Source organism: Xiphias gladius, chromosome 24 (assembly GCF_016859285.1).
Source record: "Xiphias gladius isolate SHS-SW01 ecotype Sanya breed wild chromosome 24, ASM1685928v1, whole genome shotgun sequence".
NCBI lineage: Eukaryota > Metazoa > Chordata > Actinopteri > Istiophoriformes > Xiphiidae > Xiphias > Xiphias gladius.
Window position 1 is genome coordinate 6559762 of NC_053423.1, and position 23434 is coordinate 6583195.

General features: G+C 41.0%; 3 protein-coding genes across 5 annotated transcripts; 2 read left to right on the forward strand and 1 right to left on the reverse strand.

The window, feature by feature from the left end:
* Window positions 1-1920: 1920 nt before the first annotated feature.
* On the forward strand, window positions 1921-10286 carry txlna (taxilin alpha). Its single transcript, XM_040122267.1, has 11 exons — window positions 1921-2029; window positions 2901-3094; window positions 3673-3936; window positions 4229-4320; window positions 5324-5494; window positions 5897-6091; window positions 6278-6397; window positions 6529-6603; window positions 6724-6816; window positions 6888-6983; window positions 7891-10286. The coding sequence occupies exons 2-11, from the start codon at window positions 2911-2913 to the stop codon at window positions 8218-8220; spliced, it is 1620 nt and encodes a 539-aa protein (XP_039978201.1). The 5' UTR covers window positions 1921-2029; window positions 2901-2910; the 3' UTR covers window positions 8221-10286.
* A 737-nt stretch (window positions 10287-11023) lies between these two features.
* On the forward strand, window positions 11024-15125 carry eif3i (eukaryotic translation initiation factor 3, subunit I). Its single transcript, XM_040121030.1, has 11 exons — window positions 11024-11176; window positions 11639-11731; window positions 11846-11933; window positions 12078-12143; window positions 12322-12471; window positions 13099-13226; window positions 13460-13570; window positions 14167-14256; window positions 14379-14452; window positions 14700-14792; window positions 14908-15125. Exons 1-11 carry the CDS (start codon window positions 11174-11176, stop codon window positions 14987-14989), a joined length of 978 nt encoding a protein of 325 aa, XP_039976964.1. The 5' UTR covers window positions 11024-11173; the 3' UTR covers window positions 14990-15125.
* Window positions 15126-15731: 606 nt separating this feature from the next.
* On the reverse strand, window positions 15732-23277 carry hdac1 (histone deacetylase 1). 3 transcript variants are annotated; one of them, XM_040122238.1, is made up of 12 exons: window positions 23172-23277; window positions 22044-22156; window positions 20676-20793; window positions 20512-20586; window positions 19907-20045; window positions 19191-19332; window positions 19004-19096; window positions 18811-18919; window positions 18339-18719; window positions 18038-18193; window positions 17886-17931; window positions 15732-16719 (listed from the first exon to the last, which is right to left on the reverse strand). In XM_040122238.1, exons 1-12 carry the CDS (start codon window positions 23218-23220, stop codon window positions 16692-16694), a joined length of 1449 nt encoding a protein of 482 aa, XP_039978172.1. In that variant the 5' UTR covers window positions 23221-23277; the 3' UTR covers window positions 15732-16691. The 3 variants fall into 3 exon arrangements, with proteins under 3 accessions (XP_039978172.1, XP_039978171.1, XP_039978173.1); XM_040122237.1 differs by having other exon boundaries at window positions 17886-17952; XM_040122239.1 differs by lacking the exon at window positions 23172-23277 and adding an exon at window positions 22719-22845 and having other exon boundaries at window positions 17886-17952.
* Between the last annotated feature and the right edge of the window lie 157 nt (window positions 23278-23434).

A 23434-nucleotide genomic window follows, 5' to 3' on the forward strand; every position in this document is an offset into this window, starting at 1 on the left:
AGTTTTCATACAGTGAAATAAAAAATAGACATAAAATGTATGCTTGACACAATTATTGCAACCTTTTAATGAATTTAAATTAGTTCCTCAAACAAAATTTAAAAAACTAATAAAATTCACCTGTGCTTAATTTTCAGTGTTCACATGAAATTGAATGATGGTTTTATTGCATAAAAAGAGGCTGATTGTTTCGTGTTTCGTTTTCACAACAGTGAACACAAAAGAGGTGTCTGAGAGCATCAGAAATGCTATTATCAAAAAACAATTCCAAAGACTTAAGATATTGAAATCCCACTTTCAACAGTTTTATATGTTATCAAAACGAGAAGTTTGCAAAGGTTGATGCTGACTATGGAAAAAACACCATGAAAGACATCTAAAACGCTTCAGACTGACCTGGAGCAATCTGGAGTGGTGGTTTCAGCCTGTACCATACGTCCCACACTAAACCAAGTAGGGTTCCATGGGCGGAGGCCAAGGAGGACACCACTATTGAAAGGAGGGCACAAAAAGGCAAGAATAATGTTTGCAAAAACTTTCAGAAATAAGCTACAGTCTTTCTGGGATAATGTTCTACGGACAGATGAAACCAAAGTAGAGCTCTTTGGGAACGCAGAGCATCGGTCTGTTTATAGACGATGAATGAAGCCCATAAGGAAGAGAACACCCTACCTACAGTAAAGCATGGGGAAGGCTCTAATAGGCTGTGGGGCTGCTTTGCTGCCTCTGGTCCCGGAGGTTTGGAATGTATCAAAGGAATGATGAAATCAGAAGATTACCAAGGCATTTTAGAGCAAAATGTGTTACCCAGTGTCAGAAAACCAGGTTTGAGGTGAAGGTCTCGGGTCTTTCGGCAGGACAACGACCCAAAGCACAAAAGAATGGATGAAGAGGAAAAGATGGACTGTTTTAAACTGGCCGGCAATGAGTCCTGACCTAAATCCCATTGAAAACCTTTGGAGAGAGCTTAAATCTGCCATTGCAAAAAAGGGACTCCTTAAAAACTTAAAAGAGCTTGAACACATACCAATGAAAGAGTGACAGGAACTACCAGCAGACAGGTGCAAGAAGCTTCTAGATGGCTACAAGAAAAGTTTAGAGGCTGTCGTTGCTGCCAAAGGTTCTGAAACCAAACAATAGTGAAGGATGCCAATAAATGTGTCTGGGGTACATTTTGTCTTTGTATTATTTCACTATTATGCAAGTTTTGTTTTTTTATTTTCTTTTGTTCAGTAACTTTGGACATTTTATTAAAGTATATTGATTATACAAAATTGATTAACTTACATTTATTTCTGAATATATTCCAACTACTGTATTTAAAATTCAGGAGTGCAGATAATTTCAACCAGGACTGTATGCTTGTGATTTGTGTGTCAAGTATATTTAGCCTACAAGCCAACCAGTGTCTTTACTTCAAGGTGAAAACTTGAAAACTTCCTTCTCTGGAGATGGAAATTATGTGTGCGCTTTCCAGATGTTCCATTTGAGCAAGAGTTGTACGTGGAACATTTGGTAATAAATTCTGGTATCAAATCAGCTCAGCCAGAATAAACCCTTATTGAAATGCTGCCTTATTGCAGTGAAAATTCACAAAGACTAAATATGGATATAGACTATCAGTATGGAATTGCTTTGAAAAGATCTAAAACCTAATATCTAATTTTAAAGACATTTGTTTAATTTATTTAATCTAAGAGTGTAATTTTTCTAGGCTACTTATGCTGAAGTTATTGCTAACATTAAAAATAAATTTCCATTTACTTTATAGAGCCCCATATAAATATACAGAAGAATGTCTGTTAAGAAAAAAAAAGAAAAGAAAGAAACCCCCCCCCAAAAAAGCAGTAATTTATGAATCCTTAGGATGGCAACAAAGCATCAAGCTGGGACGTAAACTGCAGTTAAAAACTATGACGAAGAAAAGGTATGCAAAGTTAGAACCGGAAGTCCTTTTTTTTCTGGCTCACGCTGTTGAGGAAACCTGCAGTTCACAGGCACTTTAGCTATTTCCTCCTGGAGTCTGAAGGTAAACAACTCCTTAATATCTGGGAGGTCGGGATATCAGTTTGAAACAACGACATGTTTAGTCTACCAATGTTTGTGGGTGTTTATGTCCACTATACACGAGATACCATTGGCTGACTGCTAGTCTTGCAAGCTATTTTAGCTGCATCTGGCGGCGAGCTAGCGTTAGCATGTGCTAGCTAACAATATGTGAAAGCAAGTGGAAAAGCGAAAGCTCGTGAGGACAGGGTAGACTGGATAGGAAATGTAGTCAAAATTTGCTGTACGATTTGTAAGTCCACATGCCAAGATAAAAGTATCATTATTAGCGTATGTACACGCTGTGCATTTGTAACGAGTAGGTTAACTAACTAACCCGGCTTAGAGAGGGATGTTACTGAATTCCATATAAGTTAGCTTCAGTTGTGGCAGTTGGAAGTTCCTGCACAAATGGTCGAATATACAGTTATTAGAAGAATCGTGTTATAACCTCCAGGCTTCAGTTCAGCTTTCACCAAGCATACAAAACGGTCAACGTTTCAGTATTTCTGTGGCGCGTTCCTGTGCCGCGGAGGGCGACAGTTGGCAGCGTGCGGTTCAAGTTTATTTGAAGGAGTTGTCAATATGGTGGTTCCGTTGCCGTTTTACGTGAGGCTGTCACCTCACAGCTCAGCCTGTATTGGACCTAGAAAAGAAAAAAACGTGCTTGTGATGTTTCATTTCTCCCTGAGTCATTTGCAGTAATCTCAACAGCTCTGAAACAGCTGGACAAGCCTCAATAAGTCCCACTACATGTTATTTTAAAATTGTAACTCGAGGTCCTTACCAGCGAGCTTAGTATCACTTTTGTTTTGTTTTTTTGTTTTGATTTGTTTTGTTTAAACTTGTAACAGTATACCAGAGATGAAAAAACAAGACGCTGATGAGTCTGCCACCCAGGGCGGTGAGGACTCTCCACCTACAGCAGGAGGGATGGAGTCGCCTGCAGCTGCAAAAGACAGTTCGGACAGCAACAGCCCCAAAGAGTCTGAACCACAGACACCACAGACAGACACACCCCCGCAAGGCGAAGAGGCAGCAAGTGAAGGTAAACTTGTAATTATTTTCAAGGTAAGTTGTATGTTGTTGACATGACTGTATCCGTGTCTCTGTTACATGAGAACAATTTGTGACATGATCAGTAGGGAGTGGACATTGCTGTCTGTCTATCACTACGGTTGTCAAATCCTGAGAAGGTATATACATTTTAAAGTTTATAAAGGGTAATTTGTAACAGGACACCATCTAATAATGATCAATATCAGGGTCTCTGTTTCTTGCACTGTTAAATATTGAAAGAAACAGCGCACCAAATCCCACTTTAAAAACTGTCATTTCAACGTGGTGCTTAATACCAACCATATTTATATTGCAGAAGATGCATATACAAAGTTTAAAAAGTCTGACAGTAAAGACGGCATGTATTGTTGACCATCTGCCAAGCAGGACATGATTTTAGTTATATTGGATGCTTAATAATTGGTTGACTTTTCTCACTTGGGATGCATAAGGCTGTTGTTGCAGGGTGTATTTAATAGGTTTTTCTGTCTTTCTCTAGACACCAAGAATTCACAAAAATTGCCTTCTTTTTGAATCATGTTTTTTTTTCCCCACCATTTTGTCTAGTTGCAGAAGCATCACTGTCTCAGTGTGACATGGCTGAGGAGCTAAGCCGGCAGCTAGAGGACATCCTCAGCACCTACTGCCGGGAAACCATTTCAGACGACTCTAGCACCCTGCCCAATGGCCAGTCACACAGGCTAGAGCTCAATGGTCTGACCAATGAGAGGGAAGACGACAAGCCAGAGGAGGGCAAAGTCAATGGAGGTGACAATGGGGTGGAGAAGGAGCAGAAAAAGACTCAGGAGAAGAAGAAGGTGAAGGGTCTGGGTAAGGATTAGCTCACACTTTGCATAAGGAACTCGGGGGACTTTGTATCCATTGTTCTGCTCTCAAGAGAGAAACTCCTCTCCTAAGAGAGACTGTGCATATTTTTATGGACAATTGAAACTTTCACTGTGTAGTTGTAGATGTTGCTTTGTACAGATACAAAAACTAACATCTTAAAAGTATGGCATCTTCTAAACACGGTAGTTTGCTAAAGAAACTAAACACTAGTTCTTTTCTGTTTTCTAACAGGCTCCCTGATTCAGTCATATCTTGGTTTGTTCTGTCTATGTAGGTAAGGAGATCACCCTCCTGATGCAGACTCTGAACACACTGAGCACACCAGAGGAAAAGCTTGCAGGCCTCTGTAAGAAGTATGCTGAACTGGTGAGTGGTTCCTGCAAACGGGATTACCTTCTGTTCTGCACTACACTTGATCTTAATCTTTTTTTAAATGGACTTAAAATATTGCTAGTGTGCAAATACATGATTTTCATCACTGTGTTAAATTTAAATCCAGCCCAAACACATCTAGTTAAAAATGACTCTTGAGGAATCTTTTTTTTTACTTTTTATTGAAATCAGTTTTCCATCTGTCAGTCAGTAAACCACCACACTTCTCCGCTGAAATATGGTTTTAGGAAGTCAGATCAGAAAATGTGGAATTGAAAAGCTCCCTTTACTAAACCAAATGTGTAAATACCCATTAAATCACATACATAATTACAGAGTGCGTGGTTCAGTTGGCTAGACAGAAATTACCACAAAGGAAAATTCTCTACTTATAAATATTCCAAATTTTATCCGAAAATAAGTGACTTAAATCAACTGTAGTTTCAGGGTATGCGGATAAATGTGTTTGGGCCTACAAAGAAATGGAAAAAGAGAAAGAAATACTCTTCTTATCACCCGGTCTCTCAGTCAGGACACACAGTGGTGGGTGCAAACAGGGAGTGTACTTCAAGGTGATGCAGTGATCTTTCTCACACAGACACAGAGCAATGCTATGTAGAGCCTTGTCCTATGACCTCAATACGTGCTAGGCTGTTGCGTACCATTTTGCAGCATTAATGATGACCACAAATGCTGTACAAGGTTTGTGTATTCTGTAGGACAATATTTATATTAACTTTGTTTGTGCATGTAGGTTTGCAAGACAGAACATTTGTTTGGATCTGTCTGACTTTCAGAAAAAAAAAACCTTGATCGATGAGTATTCGAACGCATCAGTACATTTTAACCTTAGAAGATGCATTTAATCAACAAACAGCATTACAGCAAAAGAGATTATCTTTGGAAAAGATCCCATAATTCAAAAAAAGCCAATATAAATATAATCCTAATTTGACAGTGGAACAGCTCAAAACGTGTGTGTGTGTGTGTTTGACAGCTGGAAGAGCACCGGAACACCCAGAAGCAGATGAGAGTGCTGCAGAAGAAGCAGAGCCAGCTGGTCCAGGAGAAAGACAACCTGAGGAACGAACACAGCAAGGCCATCCTGGCTCGCAGCAAGCTGGAGAGCCTCTGCAGGGAGCTGCAAAGACACAACCGCACACTCAAGGTAGACAGCAAGCACCATTATTGTGAATATATTCTTTTAACTGCTGCATTGATTTGATAAATGACTGCTCCAACCCTAGTGTCTGTGCAGTCCAGCTTCTTTATATTAATCCGTTTATTTCAATGTGGTCTTGGGTCTCTGATTATATTAAGCATCAGTTATGACCCAATATACAAAGTTTTTGAAATAATTGACTTGTCAGACAGATGCTTGACAAACTAGTTTGTGGAGGTCCATTACAAGAGTGAAATGCCTTGCAGCGTCTTACTCTCCGGAATTTCACTTTCAGATCATGATTCTAAGGTGAGGCAGCTTTCCAGGATGGAAGCAGGCAACTCAGCATGACTGTTCCTTTCTCACAAACACATTATATTGTCATGTTCCACTTTTCTCCCTCTGCAGGAGGAAGGGATGCAAAGAACGCGTCTGGAGGAGGAGAAAAGGAAGGAGGTGACCTCTCATTTCCAGGTGACACTAAACGACATCCAGACTCAGATGGAGCAGCACAATGAAAGAAACGCCAGCCTCCGGCAGGAGAACACTGAGCTGGCTGAGAAACTGAAGAAGCTGTATGAACAGTACAAACTACGGGAAGAGGTGAGTGGGCCTTTTTTTTTTTTTTTTTTCTCCTCACATCTGCATGTTTTTCAGTGCAGTATGTGAGCTCTCTTTAATTTCAAACTGGTAGTTGAATGTCTTATAACAAACAATCATGTCAGTGGAAGTGTCATAGTGGAAGTTCAACAGGCACTTCAGGCCCTGACCTTGTGTAACCCCCACCAGCATATAGACAAAGTGGTGAAGCACAAAGACCTGCAGCAACAGCTGGTGGACGCCAAGCTGCACCAGGCCCAGGAGCTGCTGAAGGAATCGGAGGAACGCCACGACAGAGAGAAAGACTTTGTAATTATGCACCTCCAAGGCACACATACATAAAGAAAATATAATCATGAGGACAGGGTTTTGTCCTGTTGTTATACACAAATGTAACCATTATGTGTCTTTTTTCTCTTGTCTGGTACCCCCTCCCCCAGCTGCTGAAAGAAGCTGTGGAGTCTCAAAGGATGTGTGAGCTGATGAAGCAGCAGGAAGTTCACCTCAAACAGCAGGTTTGCCACGAGTCCTTATTCTTACCTTATAACGTGACTGCGATTCACTTTTAATTGAAACTGATTGTTTTGTTGCAACAAGTGTCTTTATATGATCAAACCTGTGTTGTTGTTTTCCAGCTGTCACTGTACACAGAGAAGTTTGAAGAGTTCCAGACCACTTTGTCCAAGAGCAATGAAGTCTTCACCACTTTCAAACAGGAGATGGAGAAGGTGAGATGTCGGGGGGGGGGGTGTATTTGCCTTTTGCAGGATTTGACAGTCGTGTTTCCTTTGTCTTACAGATGACTAAAAAGATCAAAAAGCTGGAGAAGGAGACAGCCATGTATCGCTCCAGGTGGGAGAGCAGCAACAAGGCTCTTCTGGAGATGGCAGAGGAGGTAAAGCAGCTTTTGGTTTTATTATTGTCATGCTCTGACCATTAAAGCATTTACAGAAATGCTAGATGCTTAATAACACTCGCCTGGTTAGTATATATTGGGCACTTTGTTTTTGGTCTACCAACATCAGGGAACCTCATGTTAGTCCCAACTAACATTAGATTATCTCTGATGACTGAAGGCCAAAAAATCTAAAGCCAATCAAGACAAACAACCCACTTTAGAAGACTACAATACTATATGATAATATATATAAATTGTTTAGATTAATACATCATTCAGTTCAAATGGACTCCATTTATTTTGACGAGAACACTTAAAATTAAAGGTTTGAAAAGTTTTTTTGGGGGGGCTTGTATCTTTAAAGATGCAGAAACCTTTGTAAAGACTTAAGTAGGTTTAACTTTGCTGCAACAATGCATAGTAGAAGGCCCCAATCAACCAGGATACATGTGTTTATTAAAGCTGTATGTGGCCTCTTTGAAACAGTCAGAGCACGCAAATGTCTGGGCAGTTGTGTGTGGATATTTGTTCTTTAAAGACAAATAAAGGAACATAAATTGACTTAAAGTAATAGCCTCTAAGCTTTTCCATTTGTTGTTAAAAGACTTTGATAGTTAGAATGAATTTTCTGCTCGTCTTTCAATAAAAGCGCGTTATGTGGTGATTTTAACAGACAGGCATCTGAGCTATACTTTTTCACAATAATTTGTACAATTTTTGATGAAAGTGTGCTGCAGAAAATGAAATAACTTCAAAACCTTTAGTTGTTGTGAATTGTTTGTATGTTATTGGCCTAATAAATATAATGGGAACGTGACAGGTTTTATCATATTTTATCAGTGCAAATAACTATAACACAAAAAGCATAAGGACACGTTTTCATTATGTGTGCATTTGTCAACAGAAAGCTGTGCGGGACCGGGAGTTCGAGGCACTTCAGGGTAAAGTCCAGCGGCTGGAGAAGCTGCGGCGGGCGCTCAAAGTCGAACGGAACGAGCTCAACAAGAAGGTCCAGAACCTCAGCGGTCAGCAAAGTGGCACCACAAGAGCCCCGACATCTGACCCAGGGACTGACTCCCCCTCTCCCCCACCTACAGACTCTCTGCTGGAGCCCAGCACCTGTCCTGTCCCAGACACCACCCCCTGCTCCCACCCCTGCCACTGTGACCCAGAACTGGAAACAGACCCCCTGCTAGTAAAGGCAAACACTCAGCCCGTCACCGCGCAGGAATGAAGCGACGCTGCTCACAGGTCTCCTCTCTCCCCTCCAGCATCAAGCCACCAAAAGATATGCCACCAGCCTGCAAGCCACTAAATCCTCTGCTGGAAGAAGCTGACTTTATACACTGGTCCAGGAGCAGATCAGAAAGTCACACATTTTTTATATTTTTAGGCAGAGTATCTGATCAGCATTTAATGGAAGGATTAACTTGTTTCCTCCCAAGTCAACACATTTACATGCACATCATAAGGCGGTTACTGTGAATAACTTGGTTAAGATAATAGTTTGATTAAAGCATTTACATGCTATAAACCAATTTCCCACTATAATCAGATTTTCATGATTATTCTGTTAGTCAGGTTAATTTCCACTCTGTTTGGCAGCCTACAGGAAACATCTTACCAGCCACACAAAGAAAGAAAGACCAAGGTATTTTTTAGCGATTCCTTTTTTGAATTGATAAATGATTTTATTTACTAGTTAGATAATGAAAGCCATTTGCTGACGCCCTGAAAAAAAAAGGTCCCAGACTTCCATTCCCAGATATCATACTTACAATGTATGAATATGACAGTAATTTAGGAGATTGATAAGTTATCCAGATCTGTTACTCGTGCCCCATCCTAACCCTTATCTTGACTAAGACAACACAGTTTTCATGGTGGATTATTAGTGTGTATGTAAATGTACTGACTGCCTCTGCGTTAAGCTGTTTTACTACCTACATTCCCTTATGACTTGCATCACACATGCAACTGCTTGACAAGATAAATAACAGTGCAGTTTGGGATGACACAAGCCTAACAGGTATATGGCAAGAGGAGTCATCAGAGGTTGAATGATTTGAATGTGTGTTTGTGTTTGTGTGGTTGTTACCACTCAGTTTGTCTCATTTGCATCATGAACGACGATGCGTTTGGAAGGGGTTTGATTCATAGCTTGCAGTACTCTAAAGGCCACTTTTAGTAACTTCATGTTTTTCTTTCAGGTGAAGTCGTAACAGAGATGTCAAACAAATCACATCTTAACAACGCTTTACAGTATCTGTTTTCTCCAGAGTTTTCGGTTCTTGCTTGTAGACCATTTTAGGGAAAAGTTCTTTTGTTCTCTTCTGTGTCACACTGCTCCCTTTGCAGGGTTTGATTTTGTGGTCTGTATTTATTGTTTCAAGCATAGTCTCTGATATTGAAATTTATCTATATTACAGAGCACCACTGTAAAAATAAATGTTTGTTTTTTTATTAATTTAGACAGTTTATAAAGGTACATTTATCACCAACTTTTCATTCCTTAACTTTCTGGGTTCAGTTGCCCTTAATTTTGTCTTTTCGTGTTTTTCAGCCTGCTTATAACCTTGTAATGACGACCATTTAAACCTTGTTAAACTCCCATCTTTCTGTTTTGGTTGGGTGGGTTGGGGAGAATTACATGGCTATGTGGCTAAGATTGTATCCTCCCAGCCCTGGTAATTGCAGTAGCTTTTAATCAGGTTTTAACAAGAGAATGTTCAAGAACCTCTATGCAATGCTTGCCTCTTGGTTTTATTTTGTGGCAGTCTGAACTGACGAGCACTTAACTGAGAATGTACATTCATTATATCCACTGTCCCACATGGATATACTGTGTAAACAGACAACATATCTCACAGCGGAACCTTTTTTTTTTTTTGCTTAAGTTTGAACCCTGTTTGTTGAGCTACTCTCAGTTGTTGTTTGACAATGAGCGTAATATTTTGCATCTTCCTGATGCTTTTAAAAATGAGAGAAATCATTAATGGACTTCTGAGTTGTAGTTTCACTCCAAAATATATCCATTTCTCTTCAGACACTCACATATTACTTAATATGTAGCATCTATAACAAGGTGACAACTGATATTTCAAACTTAAATAGAAATGGCAAACCTAATTTCTTCCATTGTCCCACAGGACAGATTCATTGTATCTCCAGTCCCGTGTCGGAGATGGAGGTTCATTGACCATCAGAAGGAACCAAAGATGTTTCCTTTTTTTGTCTTTTGCAGTACTTTTATCTGGCTGTGTATATTTTGTTTCCTGTTAAATAAAAGATGTAACAGTGTATATTTGAGTTGTTGACTCATTTACAAAGGAATACATGCGTCAGTGCTTGTTTTGGTGTGAGGAAGATGTAATCAATTGCAAGAACAGGTAGTGTTTCTTCAAGTCAAGCTTATTGTCTGTCTTAGAGATTTGCTCACATTAGACCAGAGTCTGCTTTGAAAGTCTAATTTTAGCAGCATGTTGCGATGCAGCGTATAATTCTGCTCTGTCTTCTATCCATGTTCTTGTGGCTTAAAAAAAGAACTCAAGGCCTTACTCATTTACACTGTGGCGAGATGTTGGTGCAGCAACAGACTAGATTGCGAACAGTTACACCTTACACATCAGATAGGGCAATCAAACTAAGATTGACAGACATTCATTAAAATTAGGATTCAGTTAGAAAATATCACCTTTTGAAGTAACTGGAAGAAAAAAAGCGATTCAGCCAGTGGGGATTTAAAAACACACATTTGGACACGCCCATATTTTTATTTATCAGAAATATACGATGTTCATATTATATAATATCATTTATATATATATTATTATTCGTATTACATATTATATTATTTCTTGTGTTTTTGGACAAATTTGAGAAGATTTTACCATTCGTTGAACCATTAATGTGCCCATAAAACCACTAATACACCGAATTATTAGTGGGGAAATGTGTGGTATTTTAAGATGTAAAAATTGAGGGATTCGTTTTCCCAGTGGTGTTCAATAGCTACAAGCTACCGTTAGAGGGCGCACTGACGCCATCTTTCTGTTTGACACGGGAACTACGTCACCTTCCTTTTCCGCCGCGGCTCCGGCGCCTTAAACACGAGTGTTCATCTTTTCTCTCTTTACGTGCGACGCAGTGAAAATACTGGAGAGAGTGGCAACACATAGCTGACAAAAATGGTTAGTGTATTCCTTGGTAAAAAAATTCCTGCGGGTTAAATGTTGGCCCGAATAATTCTCACTGTCTTGCCGAGACTGTTAGCTGCAGTTTAGCTAGCATATCTTCCTTGGCTAACGTTAGCTTAAGCTTTCAAATCAGCCAGCGTTAACATAAATGTTAGCTAGCTACTGTTAGCTGTGTGATGTAGGTGATGCACGGTGACTCCCTGGCCTTTACCAGCTGGTAGAGCTGGACAGTTGCCCCTTATATAAAAATAAACAAGTAAACATAACATTAATTGCTAGTTTATCAGCACAGACCACGGCCCCAATGTTTCCCCGTTAAAAAAAATCGTTAACGTTTCAAACGTCAATCAGTTCAGTTGAAGTCTCACACCTGCTTTCAACTGTAGTTGACAGCTATTGGTGTTTATTCTAAATCTGTAAGATTGCCCAGATGCTGACGTCCATTTCTTCCAACAGAAACCCATCCTGCTCCAGGGCCATGAGAGGTCCATCACTCAGATCAAGTACAACAGAGAGGGAGACCTGCTGTTCTCTGTGGCTAAAGATACGGTGAGCTGATCGTTATTAGAATATGCACCGACTCCTGCCATCATCGCGTCTTTCACCGTGCAAGTTTGTTTGGTATCTTACTTGGTGTATCTGCTGCATTTTCTCCCACGGCAGGTAACCAACGTGTGGTACTCTGTCAATGGTGAGAGGCTCGGCACCTACAATGGACACACAGGAGCCGTGTGGTGTGTTGACTGTGACTGTATCCTTTTCAAGAAATACTCTTCTATATGTTGTTTTATCAAAAGAAATATAATGTATGATCTCATACTGCAGTAAATACTGTGTCTGTAGCTGTGCCAGCTGACTTCATACATGTCGGGTTCCTTAACATGTCCTTTCTCAGGGGACACTAAAAACGTATTGACGGGATCAGCAGACAACAGTTGTCGACTGTGGGACTGTGAGACCGGTAGGTAAAAACAAGTGTCAGACTGGAAGTGAAATGTATGCATTATGTGTTACACAATTTCCCCAGTCAGTTAGACGCCTCTGTGCATAGAATTCAGTGTCAATCCTCCAGTTCCAGCAGTAGTTTGAGATCCAACATCTATTAAACCCCAGTGCCGCTGTCCCTCCGTGCTGCACAGGTAAACAGCTGGCCCTGCTCCACACCAACTCTGCTGTTAGGACTTGCGGCTTCGACTTCAGCGGCAACATCATCATGTTCTCCACAGACAAGCAGATGGGTTACCAGTGCTACCTGAACTTCTTCGACCTGAGGGATCCACAGCAGATTGGTACATACCTGATCTGATTTCACTCAGCAGTCACTTTCATTCTTTTCAAGGAAGTTTTTGACCTTCAAGGTAGTTACTAGACCAGACACATCCAGCTTTTATCAGCAGGTGTCTCGGGTTCATTTGTTTGTTAAACATGGAGTGAACAAGTTTGTGTAACACTTAGGGCTGAAAATGAATCGTTTAGATTAATCGACTAATCTGTAAAATAGTCGTTAGATTAATCGATATTAAAATAGTCACTAGTGGCAACCCTAATAAAGACCTTGTTAAACAAGTCAAATCACTTACTACTTACTAAGTCATGATTGCAAATATTATTAGTTGCTATTAGGAATTATCTCATATGCAGCGGCTGTTTTAGAGCGTAGGGAGAGAGAGATTTCTTGATGCAAATTCATGTAAGATGACTAAAAATCATTCTGTTTGAAAGAAGTTAAAGTCCAAACTAATTTTCCTCTGCAGGAAACATCATTAAGCTCTTTAACAGTATGTAACAAAGCAATGAGGTGACAAGTCACTATGAATAGTCCTTGAGGTATTCACCTTTTGACAGTTACACGGTTGGCAGGAATACGGCTCCTCTCAGTGGTATAACGGGTGAGTCCCCCCCCCCTCTCTCTGCAGATGACAACCAGCCCTACCTGTCGATACCCTGCAGTGAGCACAAGATCACCAGTGCTGTGTGGGGACCTCTGGGAGAGTTTGTCAATGCCGGCCATGAGAACGGAGAGATCAACCAGTTCAGTGCCAAGGTACTGGGAACATATGGGAATGTAATAAACTTGGCATGTGTCTCTTGACTGCAAAAAAATCTGAAATTAGTTGTGGAGACCAAAACAATAAATGACCTAGAACGGGAAATACCTACATATAGCCTAGCATATAAATGTGAGATTTCAGGCAAAGGCTCCAGGAGGTTGGAGAGAAGTATTTTGAAGTTTAGCTTCTACATGCACGTCCTGATGACTGTGATTATTGTGGGCAGTCTGGAGAGGTCCTGAAGAAGGCCAAGGAGCACACCAAGCAGATCAATGACATCCAGACATCAGTGGATCTCACTATGTTCATCAGTGCCTCAAAGGACAACACTGCCAAGGTAGGACTCCTGTCTACTCTCTAGGACTTTTGACACAGCCATAATCACACCGTTTGGAATATTTGGGCCATCAGATTGTTACTTTTGTTGTTTAAAGTTGCATTTATAGAACAACATGTAATAATTTCAGGTATATTGTTAGTTGTACTTGAAAAGTATAAGTAGTACTGTAGCGTGTTTTGTGTGTGTGTGTGTGTGTGTGTGTGTGTGTGTGTGTGTGTGTGTGTGTGTGTGTGTGTGTGTGTCAGCTCCGACATATGAGTCATTTTGTCTATCCGTGTTAGACGAGAGACACACACTTGACGTTTACAACAGCTGGTGGAAAACTGGGTACACACTGAACCCACACAGCAAACTCTGACTGGCTGTGTATCAAGACTTGTAGAGTTAGATTATTAGTGGTACTTGAAGGGTAGATGGCAGCCTGTATGAAGGTTTAGGTTTTGATCACATGTAAGTGCCGAGGTCTAATGTCACCAGTCCCTGGCTAAATCCATAATCCATGTATTCAGAATCAGATTTTCATCTTGACTTGCCCACTCTATGATATCATACTCTGTCACTGAGTGTCGGGTGCCTTCTGTGTTTCCTCTCAGCTGTTTGACTCAGCTTCTCTGGATCACATCAAGACTTTCAAGACAGAGAGACCTGTCAACTCTGCTGCTATCTCGCCCATTATGGATCATGTAAGAGAAAACTCTCACGGTCCAATGTGGATCCTACTTTGGTGCTTTTTTCATAGAAACTGGCCACAAAAAACTGAATCTCATCACTGACCTTTGACACTTGTGTATGGTGTGTGATTCAGGTGGTGATGGGAGGTGGACAGGAAGCCATGGAGGTCACCACTACCTCCACCAGGATTGGCAAGTTTGAGGCCAGGTGAGGTCAAATGTGGTGGAGGTTGATTAGAGGTCACGAGCCATAACCTCCTCCCCACCTTAAACTAAACCTCATGCTTTACACCAGTTGCTTTGTTTTACTTCCATTATACTGGGCACATTTCGGAGGTCTGAGGTTTATACCATGCGGGAACCGAATTTTGTGTTCACAAATCACATGGGAAAATGCGAACAATGTAATATGACTTGCGTTCAAGTGGTAAACCACCTTTCTCTTCTACCCTCAGGTTCTTCCATGCTGCCTATGAAGAGGAGTTTGGCAGGGTCAAAGGGCATTTTGGCCCCATCAACTGTGTGGCATTCCACCCCGATGGCAAGAGGTAACAGACAAATATGCTTTAAAAATACACTGCTTGAAAACATAGTCTGGTCAGAACTGCTTTGAGTCTTGTCACTGTGCTAATGTGTTTCTCCTACTGTGGTTATTGTTTACAGTTACAGCAGTGGAGGAGAAGACGGATATGTAAGGATTCATTACTTTGACCCACAGTACTTTGATTTTGAGCTGGAGGCATAAACAGTCAGGCTCCTCAACCCCACAGCTTTGACTACCATCACACTCAGTCCAGTCAGGAAGAGGGAGAAACACACTGGAGTCACAGATTACTTCAAATAAAGAAAGAGGTCACAAGAGGTGACTGCTTTTGACTGAGTCTCAGTGACAAGAGTGTGGTTTTTTTAATTGATTTTTGTAATAACATTTGGAAAGGGTCTCAGTGGGATCAGAAGCATAAGAGTTTTGAATTTTGTACCCTGGATCTGCAAAGCTATCGTGACTGGACTTTAAGCCACACTCCCTGATTCCTGACATTTATTTAATCTGATTCTACGATTAAGTAGAATTTGAGTTATTAACACTGTTGTAAGCCATTCCACCATGATTCACCATAAAATGACTTATTCAAGTCGTGTCCGTGTGATCTCTGTGGCACTTAGTCATTCAACATCTCATAATTTAGCAGTGATAATGTTCAGTTACCAGAGGAAATAAAATATTTAAAACCTAATGCAACCCAAACCAAAAAAAAAATAGCTTTGGTAGGACTTAGTTGACATTTTAAACTAAACCTGTCAGCTTTTGAGACCACAGTTGCAAATTGGAATCTCTCCAATCCAAGCTATCCAAAACACACCAAACCTGACTGCGAACACCTGCAGAAAAGTATCAAAGCATGAAATTACACAAAAGTACAGTGATACAACTGGAATAAAGTGCACAGGCAGTCAGTAAGTATACTGTAATTAAGTTGGAGGACAAATGCAGATCAGTTTTCTTTATTTTTTATAACAAAGTTATGATAATGCACATTTCACAAGGATAGAACTCCATACAACCACATGTGGAGGGCCATTGTACCAGCTCACTCCACCTTTATGTATAATGGTACAAAATATCTAAAACGGCTCATTCACTTCCCAACATAACCCTCTGAAAGGGTTCACACCCATTCACACATTAACATACAAACAATTCAGGAAGAAAAAAAAGGAAAACCATTGACCAGATATTCATAGGAAGACGGGCTAAAGGGAGAGACTGTGCATTCATGATTTAAAATAACTTACTGAGCAGAGACCAGGGAATGTCTGGGCAAAGGGACAGTAACATGTACATGCTTAAGGCGATATCATTCTAAACATGCATTCACTGATAAATTAACACGGCAAATGCTGGTTATTCTAACAGTATCATAAATAGATGTTTAAAAACAGAGAAGCCTTTTTGCATGTGCGCACTAGACTTATAAATCGACGTCTCTGCAGGTATTTTAGCTTGGGCCCCACAAACATGTTAAATCTGAACTGACATGATAGGAACAGTAGCGCTCTGGGTGGTTTTCTTCACATTAAAGCAGACCTGGTTCACACAACAGCTGGAAAGGATTTATGGCATTTGTTCTATACTACATGGAGCTCCAGGTGGGTGGGGTTTACACTCAGAATAGAAAGGGGCAAATTTTCAATGAGAAATCCTTCACATTTTATCATTGATCTAATACTCTGATGTGGCTGTGTAAACTTTGTGGTCAACACCCACACAACTTGTGCTTCACTGAGCTTGGAAATGAATGCAGTAATGCAATGTAAACCAGGTTCACTCAGAAGAACACGTAATAAAACGGGAATACAGAAGGTCCTATCAACATAGGAGGAGGGTATAGGAATCCGTGGGGCTTGAGGGCAACAGTACAACCATCACTTTCTCCCTGTGCCAGACTTCAAGTTGTCTTCACCTCCTCTTTTGGTCTGAAACATAGAAAAGAATTTTAAGCACTAAATTATCTGGTGACAACCTGTCAGCCAGGTAACTTCTTTTTACTACAAGAGCTCTGACTTCCGGGGTTTTACAGAAACCACAGATACCTCGACATATTCCTGAAGTTCAAATATTTCTGTTGTTGAATGGTAACCATCTTATTGCTTTTCTTCATTTATGGAATTAGAGCCTCTACTGATTATTTTCTTATCCCCACCACACACACAAAAAAAGGGCCAGCCAATGTTTTCAATTGAAGCCAGCTACAGTCTCTGAAGACAGGAATCCCAAGACTGAAGAGTTACTATTTATCAGCATCATTTTCACCAGTTCAGTTATGGCTAATAAAACCAAATACTCAGACACTATGAAGTCAGTGCTTGAAACCTGGTAACTTGGCCAAACTTTTGCACAGAAGAGGCAAATACCCTGGAATAACTTTACAGGAATCGAGCTGTCTTTGAAATTTGGTGCCAAAATACTGCCATACTATTACAAATTCTGAATTTATTTAAACACTACCGCACTGTTTAGTGTGAACATGACAACTGGTGATAATTTTAATATCTAAACACCTTATAATACTTTTACTTAAGTGCACTGCAGCAGAACAACAGGGTTCATGGTTTACATTTCTTTATTGTTTGCAAGATTTTCTTCATTAAATGTGACAGCAGAGATCCAGTCGAAACAGTAACAAGCAGCAAGGGTCCCCAGCTGGAATCCAACTGATTACTACTGAGTGTGTCTTAACCGCGTGGCAACCAGGACGCCCCAATGGTTCGTGTGTGTTACAGAACGGAATATTTTAACACAATTATTATCATCCTAAATTTTAAATCAAGTGCACTAATTCTACAACAGCTCGGACGGATTGCTTTCCGCCGGCTGGGAAATTTCCATTGCTAGACTTTATGTCACTCCAGGTAGTGCAGTTGCTGTTTCCATGATCCTCTGCATGTGAAGTGTATGTTGTGAATAATAAAAGGCTCCAAGCTGGAAGTCTAATGTAAGAAACATCAGCTTTTGATGGATTCAGTAGTGCTTATTCATTGTGGAATAACACTGCTATCATCCACAAGTTTTCACCATTCCAGGATTTTAAAATGTTCATGTTCTAAGACTTAGTCAGAACGGGAATGTGCATTTCTCTTACCCTGATGTGTCCATCTTGTCTTCCTCCTTCTCCTCCTCTTTCACTTCTAGGGAGCAATGCAACAGGACTGATGAATACAACAACAACAATAATAATATTGATTATTGTTAGTTCGCCTGCAAAGAGCAGGTTGTCTTGTGAACCAGTCTTACCTTTCTTTTCCTCTCCTTCCTTCTCTTCCTCCTTCTTCACTCGTTTAGCCTTCTTGTGGTTGGCTGCGTTCCTGCGGCCTCCTCCCTGCCCCTCTGCCTCGTCCTCAGAGTCAGAGAACTCCTCTTCACAGGCTATCCGCTTGTCATGGGCCCGGACTGAAAACACAGAACACAACAGGCCGAGTTCAGTGCATCGACATCCCTTTAACGGAAAACACAGACTAGAACCTGACCATAGTATACACCCATCTTTCCTGCGACCCCGCTTTCAGAGAACTCTACACCTATAGATGTTTCTTACTAGAAATGCGTTTGTCGGGGTCCTCCTCATCTTCGTCACCGCTGTCTGGGTGGGGGGCGTCCTCGGGGATCGCCTGCATCTGGACACCAGGGGCGTGAGGCAGCATACGGAGGTTTTCAAACAGGCGCTGCTTGATCTTCTCCAGGTACTCGTTGGTGTTCTGGTTGGTCATGTTGGACGGGCTGATGTGCAGCTTGAAGTCAGGCCCGAAGTACTCAAAGTAGTCATTGTAGGGCAGCTCGTTGGGGATGGAGCAGTCCAAGGCGACGGCCGTTTCATAGGTCCAGCAACGGGCCACATTACGGATGGTGTAGCCACCACCGCCCAGCATGAGCAAGGGCAGGTTGAAACTTTTGATGTACTCAACACATTTGGCATGGCCTAGAAGAGTCAACATGTACTCACGTTAAATTCTCAATACTCCAAAAGCATTTCTAAGTATTGTTTGGGGGAGTGTGGGATGTGTTCGTACCTTTGATGGTAAGGTTGAAGCAGCCCAGTCTATCTCCAGACAGAGAATCAGCTCCACACTGGAGTACCACAGCACTTGGCTGGTACATCTCCATGACTTTAGCCATGATCTAAAACACGCACACACACATTAAAACTCTTGCTCAGAGGAAGAGTTCGATTATGGTGATTACACAGTACTTAAACAGACTTGCCGGTTTGAAGATGGCTTCATAGGACTCATCATCAATGCCGTCTCTAAGTGGGTAGTTTACTGCATAGTACTTGCCCTTTCCAGCTCCAATGTCCTGCACACGTTGGACATATCACTGAATTACTGCCCGCATATGCACAAGTAATGACAACTGGTTTTTAGACGACAAATGAGAACAAAAGACTAACTCTCAGGTCTCCAGTGCCCGGGAAGTACTCCCCATATTTGTGGAAAGAGACAGTCATGACCCTGTCTGTGGTGTAGAAGGCCTCCTCCACTCCATCACCGTGGTGAATGTCAATATCTATGTATAACACCCTCTGGTGGTACCTAGACAGAACAGACATATTAAAGTTTTATGACAGACAAAATAAGTAACTGGGTGCAAAACTTACAACCACCACAAGGTGATAAATCTGGTTTGCATCTTGGTTGGAAAAACACCTAATCCATGCAGGCAAGGAGTCCAGATGCATCTACTTATCCAATTCGGCCAACTTAACAGCAAAGTTACAATGCTGTGTGTTATTAAAAAAAAACACACAAATAAAGGCTCATGCAAATCAAACAGGTCAAAAGCTCAGACAGACTGAAAAGATTATATCGGTGGATGGGGAGCAACCATAATAAGGCACTTATTGTCATCTTTAAAAAGGCAGGAAGAAAGAAAGAAAGAAAATGACAAAGGCAGCATCCTGGTGTTTGGCATGGAAAGAAGAATTGTTTGATTGTGCGTTTCAGACATAAAGCTCCATGGCAGGTGTAGATGTAATCCAGCTAAACCATATCAAAAATGTACATGCCATATTCCTTTTATGGTTCAACTGAACAAAAAACCTGTCAGAGGGCTGGAGAAACAGGAGGGTTGTGTACAAAAGGAAGGCAGCGGCGAGGCTCAGCTTACTTGAGCAACTCAAGGATGGCCAGTACGATATCGTTGACGTAGCAGAAACCTGAGGCCTCGGACTTCTTGGCGTGGTGGAGGCCGCCGGCCCAGTTGATGGCGATATCTGTCTGCTGCTTGTTCAGCTTCACTGCTCCAGCTACAGGAATGAAGGAACAGAGTAAAAATACAATATCAGTTAAATTGATTTTGGTGTGTTGATCTGACTGAGGTCATTGTTTTTTTTTTTTTTTTAAATAAATGTGTGGAGATCGTTTTCACTGAGCCTAGACTACAGTGCTTTTGCTTCTCCGATTAGTACTATGGACTTTTTGTAATCCATTACAGTTTTTCTGAGCACCCTCCAAACAGTACTGTGTAAACATGCTCTCCAAATGGTTCACAATATTCTTGTTTAACTCAGTCCAAGACTCCATCGTGATATCACACAAGTAACTAATCCAAATGTAAGATGCGTTTCAAAACCACTTTTTAGGGAGGATTAACTATAAACTGAGGCCTACACTCATCTGGAAACCAGTGCTGTACATTATGTCCTATACGTCACTGCCGTATGAAGACGGTCTGTCAGAACGATTATCTTAATTGTGTCTGGAATAACATACCAACGGAGCCCCCTGTTGAGAGCTGGCAAAACTCAAACAGACCATCAAACACAGGACAGTCCTCCCCGACATTGACTGTGAGGAAAAGAACAGGACAGAAAGATTTAACATATGTGGGCAGTAAGAATACTTCAGTGATTGTTGGGAATAAAGCAGATACTCACATCTCTGCATCTGTTTGCTGTACTCAGACATGTTGTCTGGTCGGATAGACCTCAGGAACTTAATGTAGTCGTCACTGTGGTATTTTGTCATCTCCTCACCACTGGCTTTGTGTGGTCTCTGGAAACACATAGAAAGGTAATGAGAAAGAAAGTGAAGGTTATTCTAGTACCATATAATTTAGTGTATGTGTTATTTTTTATATCTGGGCTAGCCAATTAAATATGAGCACGACCTCAAGCACAGTCACAAAATATCTACAATTAAAAACACACACTCTCAGTCAATAACTAACTAAGGTCAAACCCTTCTAGGTGGACTTCACGTTTCTGAATTTATGTTCTACGAAAATAACCTCATAACTGACTCTGGCTAATGTCAGTGACTTCTCAAGCACTTGGTTTTAATTAAACATTGGCACAACATTTAAACAAATTTTCTGCTATTATCTTTCATTGAATCCATTAGGACCAAAATTTGCGGTAAGGTCTTACCCTGTCCTAACGCAGCTAAAGCACCTCTAGTGTTCAAAAGCACACACAAGACTTAATGTCACTAGAAACATATTCTTTGTTAACATTAGCTAATGGAAATATGACTGACTTAGTCTCACCTTAAATTTTAACATCTGGTTATTTGAGGTTAGAAAACTATAAGTCTAAGTAGCAAATATGGGAAGTAATGCGCTGAAATGTTGATCGGCGTTCAGTCAAAGTCATTTATTTTCACACTTGTGACTCATTAATGCTTTAAAGAGTTGTGTAAGGTAAATTATTTTCATTCAAGACAATGAAGATAATGTATTATGGAAAAATACTGCAGTACTCAGCACTGTTCACACAAGCATCCCTTTCTTTCCTCTGATGCCAAATGTTCTTTATGGCTATGGTGTGGTGGATTTCAGTAATAATACCTTCAGACAATTCCAGGCTGATCTGTTCTCAGCTAATTTGGATTCACATGAACTCAAATTATGTACACTAGTGACATTATGTTATCACCACCTGACCTATAATACATCACCTTGACAAAGGGATTTAAAAAACAGTTGATTTATCAGTGAAAGCTAGAATTTTAAAATCCAACCTAAACAACACACTCGTCCTTGCACATAATTAAGGTTTGAGTGATATGACGCACCAAACTGGAACCCCCAATCAAAAAATGTTGTCAGCCGATACATGCCCCCAGATCGCTTTGTTGCTGTCTTGTCTCAATTAAGTGGTTAAGCACATCAATCATAATCCAGATGATAGCACTTTAAAGAACACGGGGTAATTTCACATGGTTAATGCCTGAGAAGCCACAGTGAAACTTGAGGTGCGTGCATCTAAAATTGTCTGAGGTTTGTGTGGAGTGGTCGAACTCACATAGATCTCCATTTTCCTATAAAGTCCGTAGTTTAGAAGGAGGTTGTGTGTCATGCGGATCCTGTGGGGTTTCATGGGATGGCCCTGGCCGTAGTAGTAGTTCCCCACATCACCTTGGAGAGGACAGATTAGACAAATAAGTCAACATTGCAAAATTCGCCTTAAAACCCACTGCCATGATGCATTTAGTCTCTCTTGTGTTGAGAGAACTTCATGCCAAACTCCAGTCAAAAATATGCCCTGATTATCTGCAAATGTTGGATATCTTTAAGTACATTATCAATTTTATGAACCAAAATGACCCATTCATCAGTTTGGCCTACATCCAATCCACCAAGCAGTTTATGACTTGTTCACCTCTTATCCCCAGTCTGTTTTACGCTGCACAACACACTGTAAACGCAGACATGCCCTGATATTAAAAGATGACAATTAAATACTTGAAGATGGTCATTTATCTGGACTGTAGCTTTAAATATTCACAACATAAAAGCCAACATACAAGAGAGGAGTCAAGCACTGACGCATCATTCTCCTTGTACTTTCCACAACTAAATATGTGGCATTGTCTTAAAAGTTTTTTTGTGCGTGATGAAATTCAATATGGTTTAACGGCATCTAAGTGCAAATACTTATTGGCACGAAAACTTTTCGCTTAATAATCAAACTGGCAACCTGATCATCGGTCCCCCACTTCTTGGAAGTTGTTAGCAAGTTGGGGGGGTGTGAGGGGGTCACTGATGTGATTAGCGCCGGATAGCTTGATGGCTCCTTTATGATTCTGGAACGATCAAATTAGCTCACATGCGCAGTTCCTAACCCAATAAAATGATTTAATAAATTAGGAAAATTGGTCTGGTCATTTGATAACGTGAAAGTGAGATGAACACTGGATGATATACTGCGTGCAGTTTCGAGCTAACAGCTAGCTGACAATACCATGTAGCTAAAACAAGCAATTTAGCCAATCGAGCAAGCTAACGTTAGCTCGGCTCACCGGCTAGCTAGCTTGGTCGCTCGGCACACTTTTTTTAAAAACAAATCCGTGTGAAATTCCCCGGACATTTGCGCGCCTTCAAGGCCACTTCAATCATTAGAGAAACTGAGGTGCACATGCTGGATATTTACCGTCATAGTAATAGCAAACTTTTTTCTTTGTTCCTTGAGACAGCGCCATTTTACACCAATTACCCCACTGATTCGTGCCCACCGGTTCCTCGCTTGCACTGGGGAGCTCGCGTTGAGCGCTTGTCAGACCAATCAGAGATGCTCAGCCGCCCGACTGGGAGGCGCAGGTTTTACAAACCGAGGACCGCCGAGGCTCCGCAGCCACAACTAGACAGCGTCTAGACTCGAACTTATTGTTCACACAGCACGCGGTGTTTTATGTT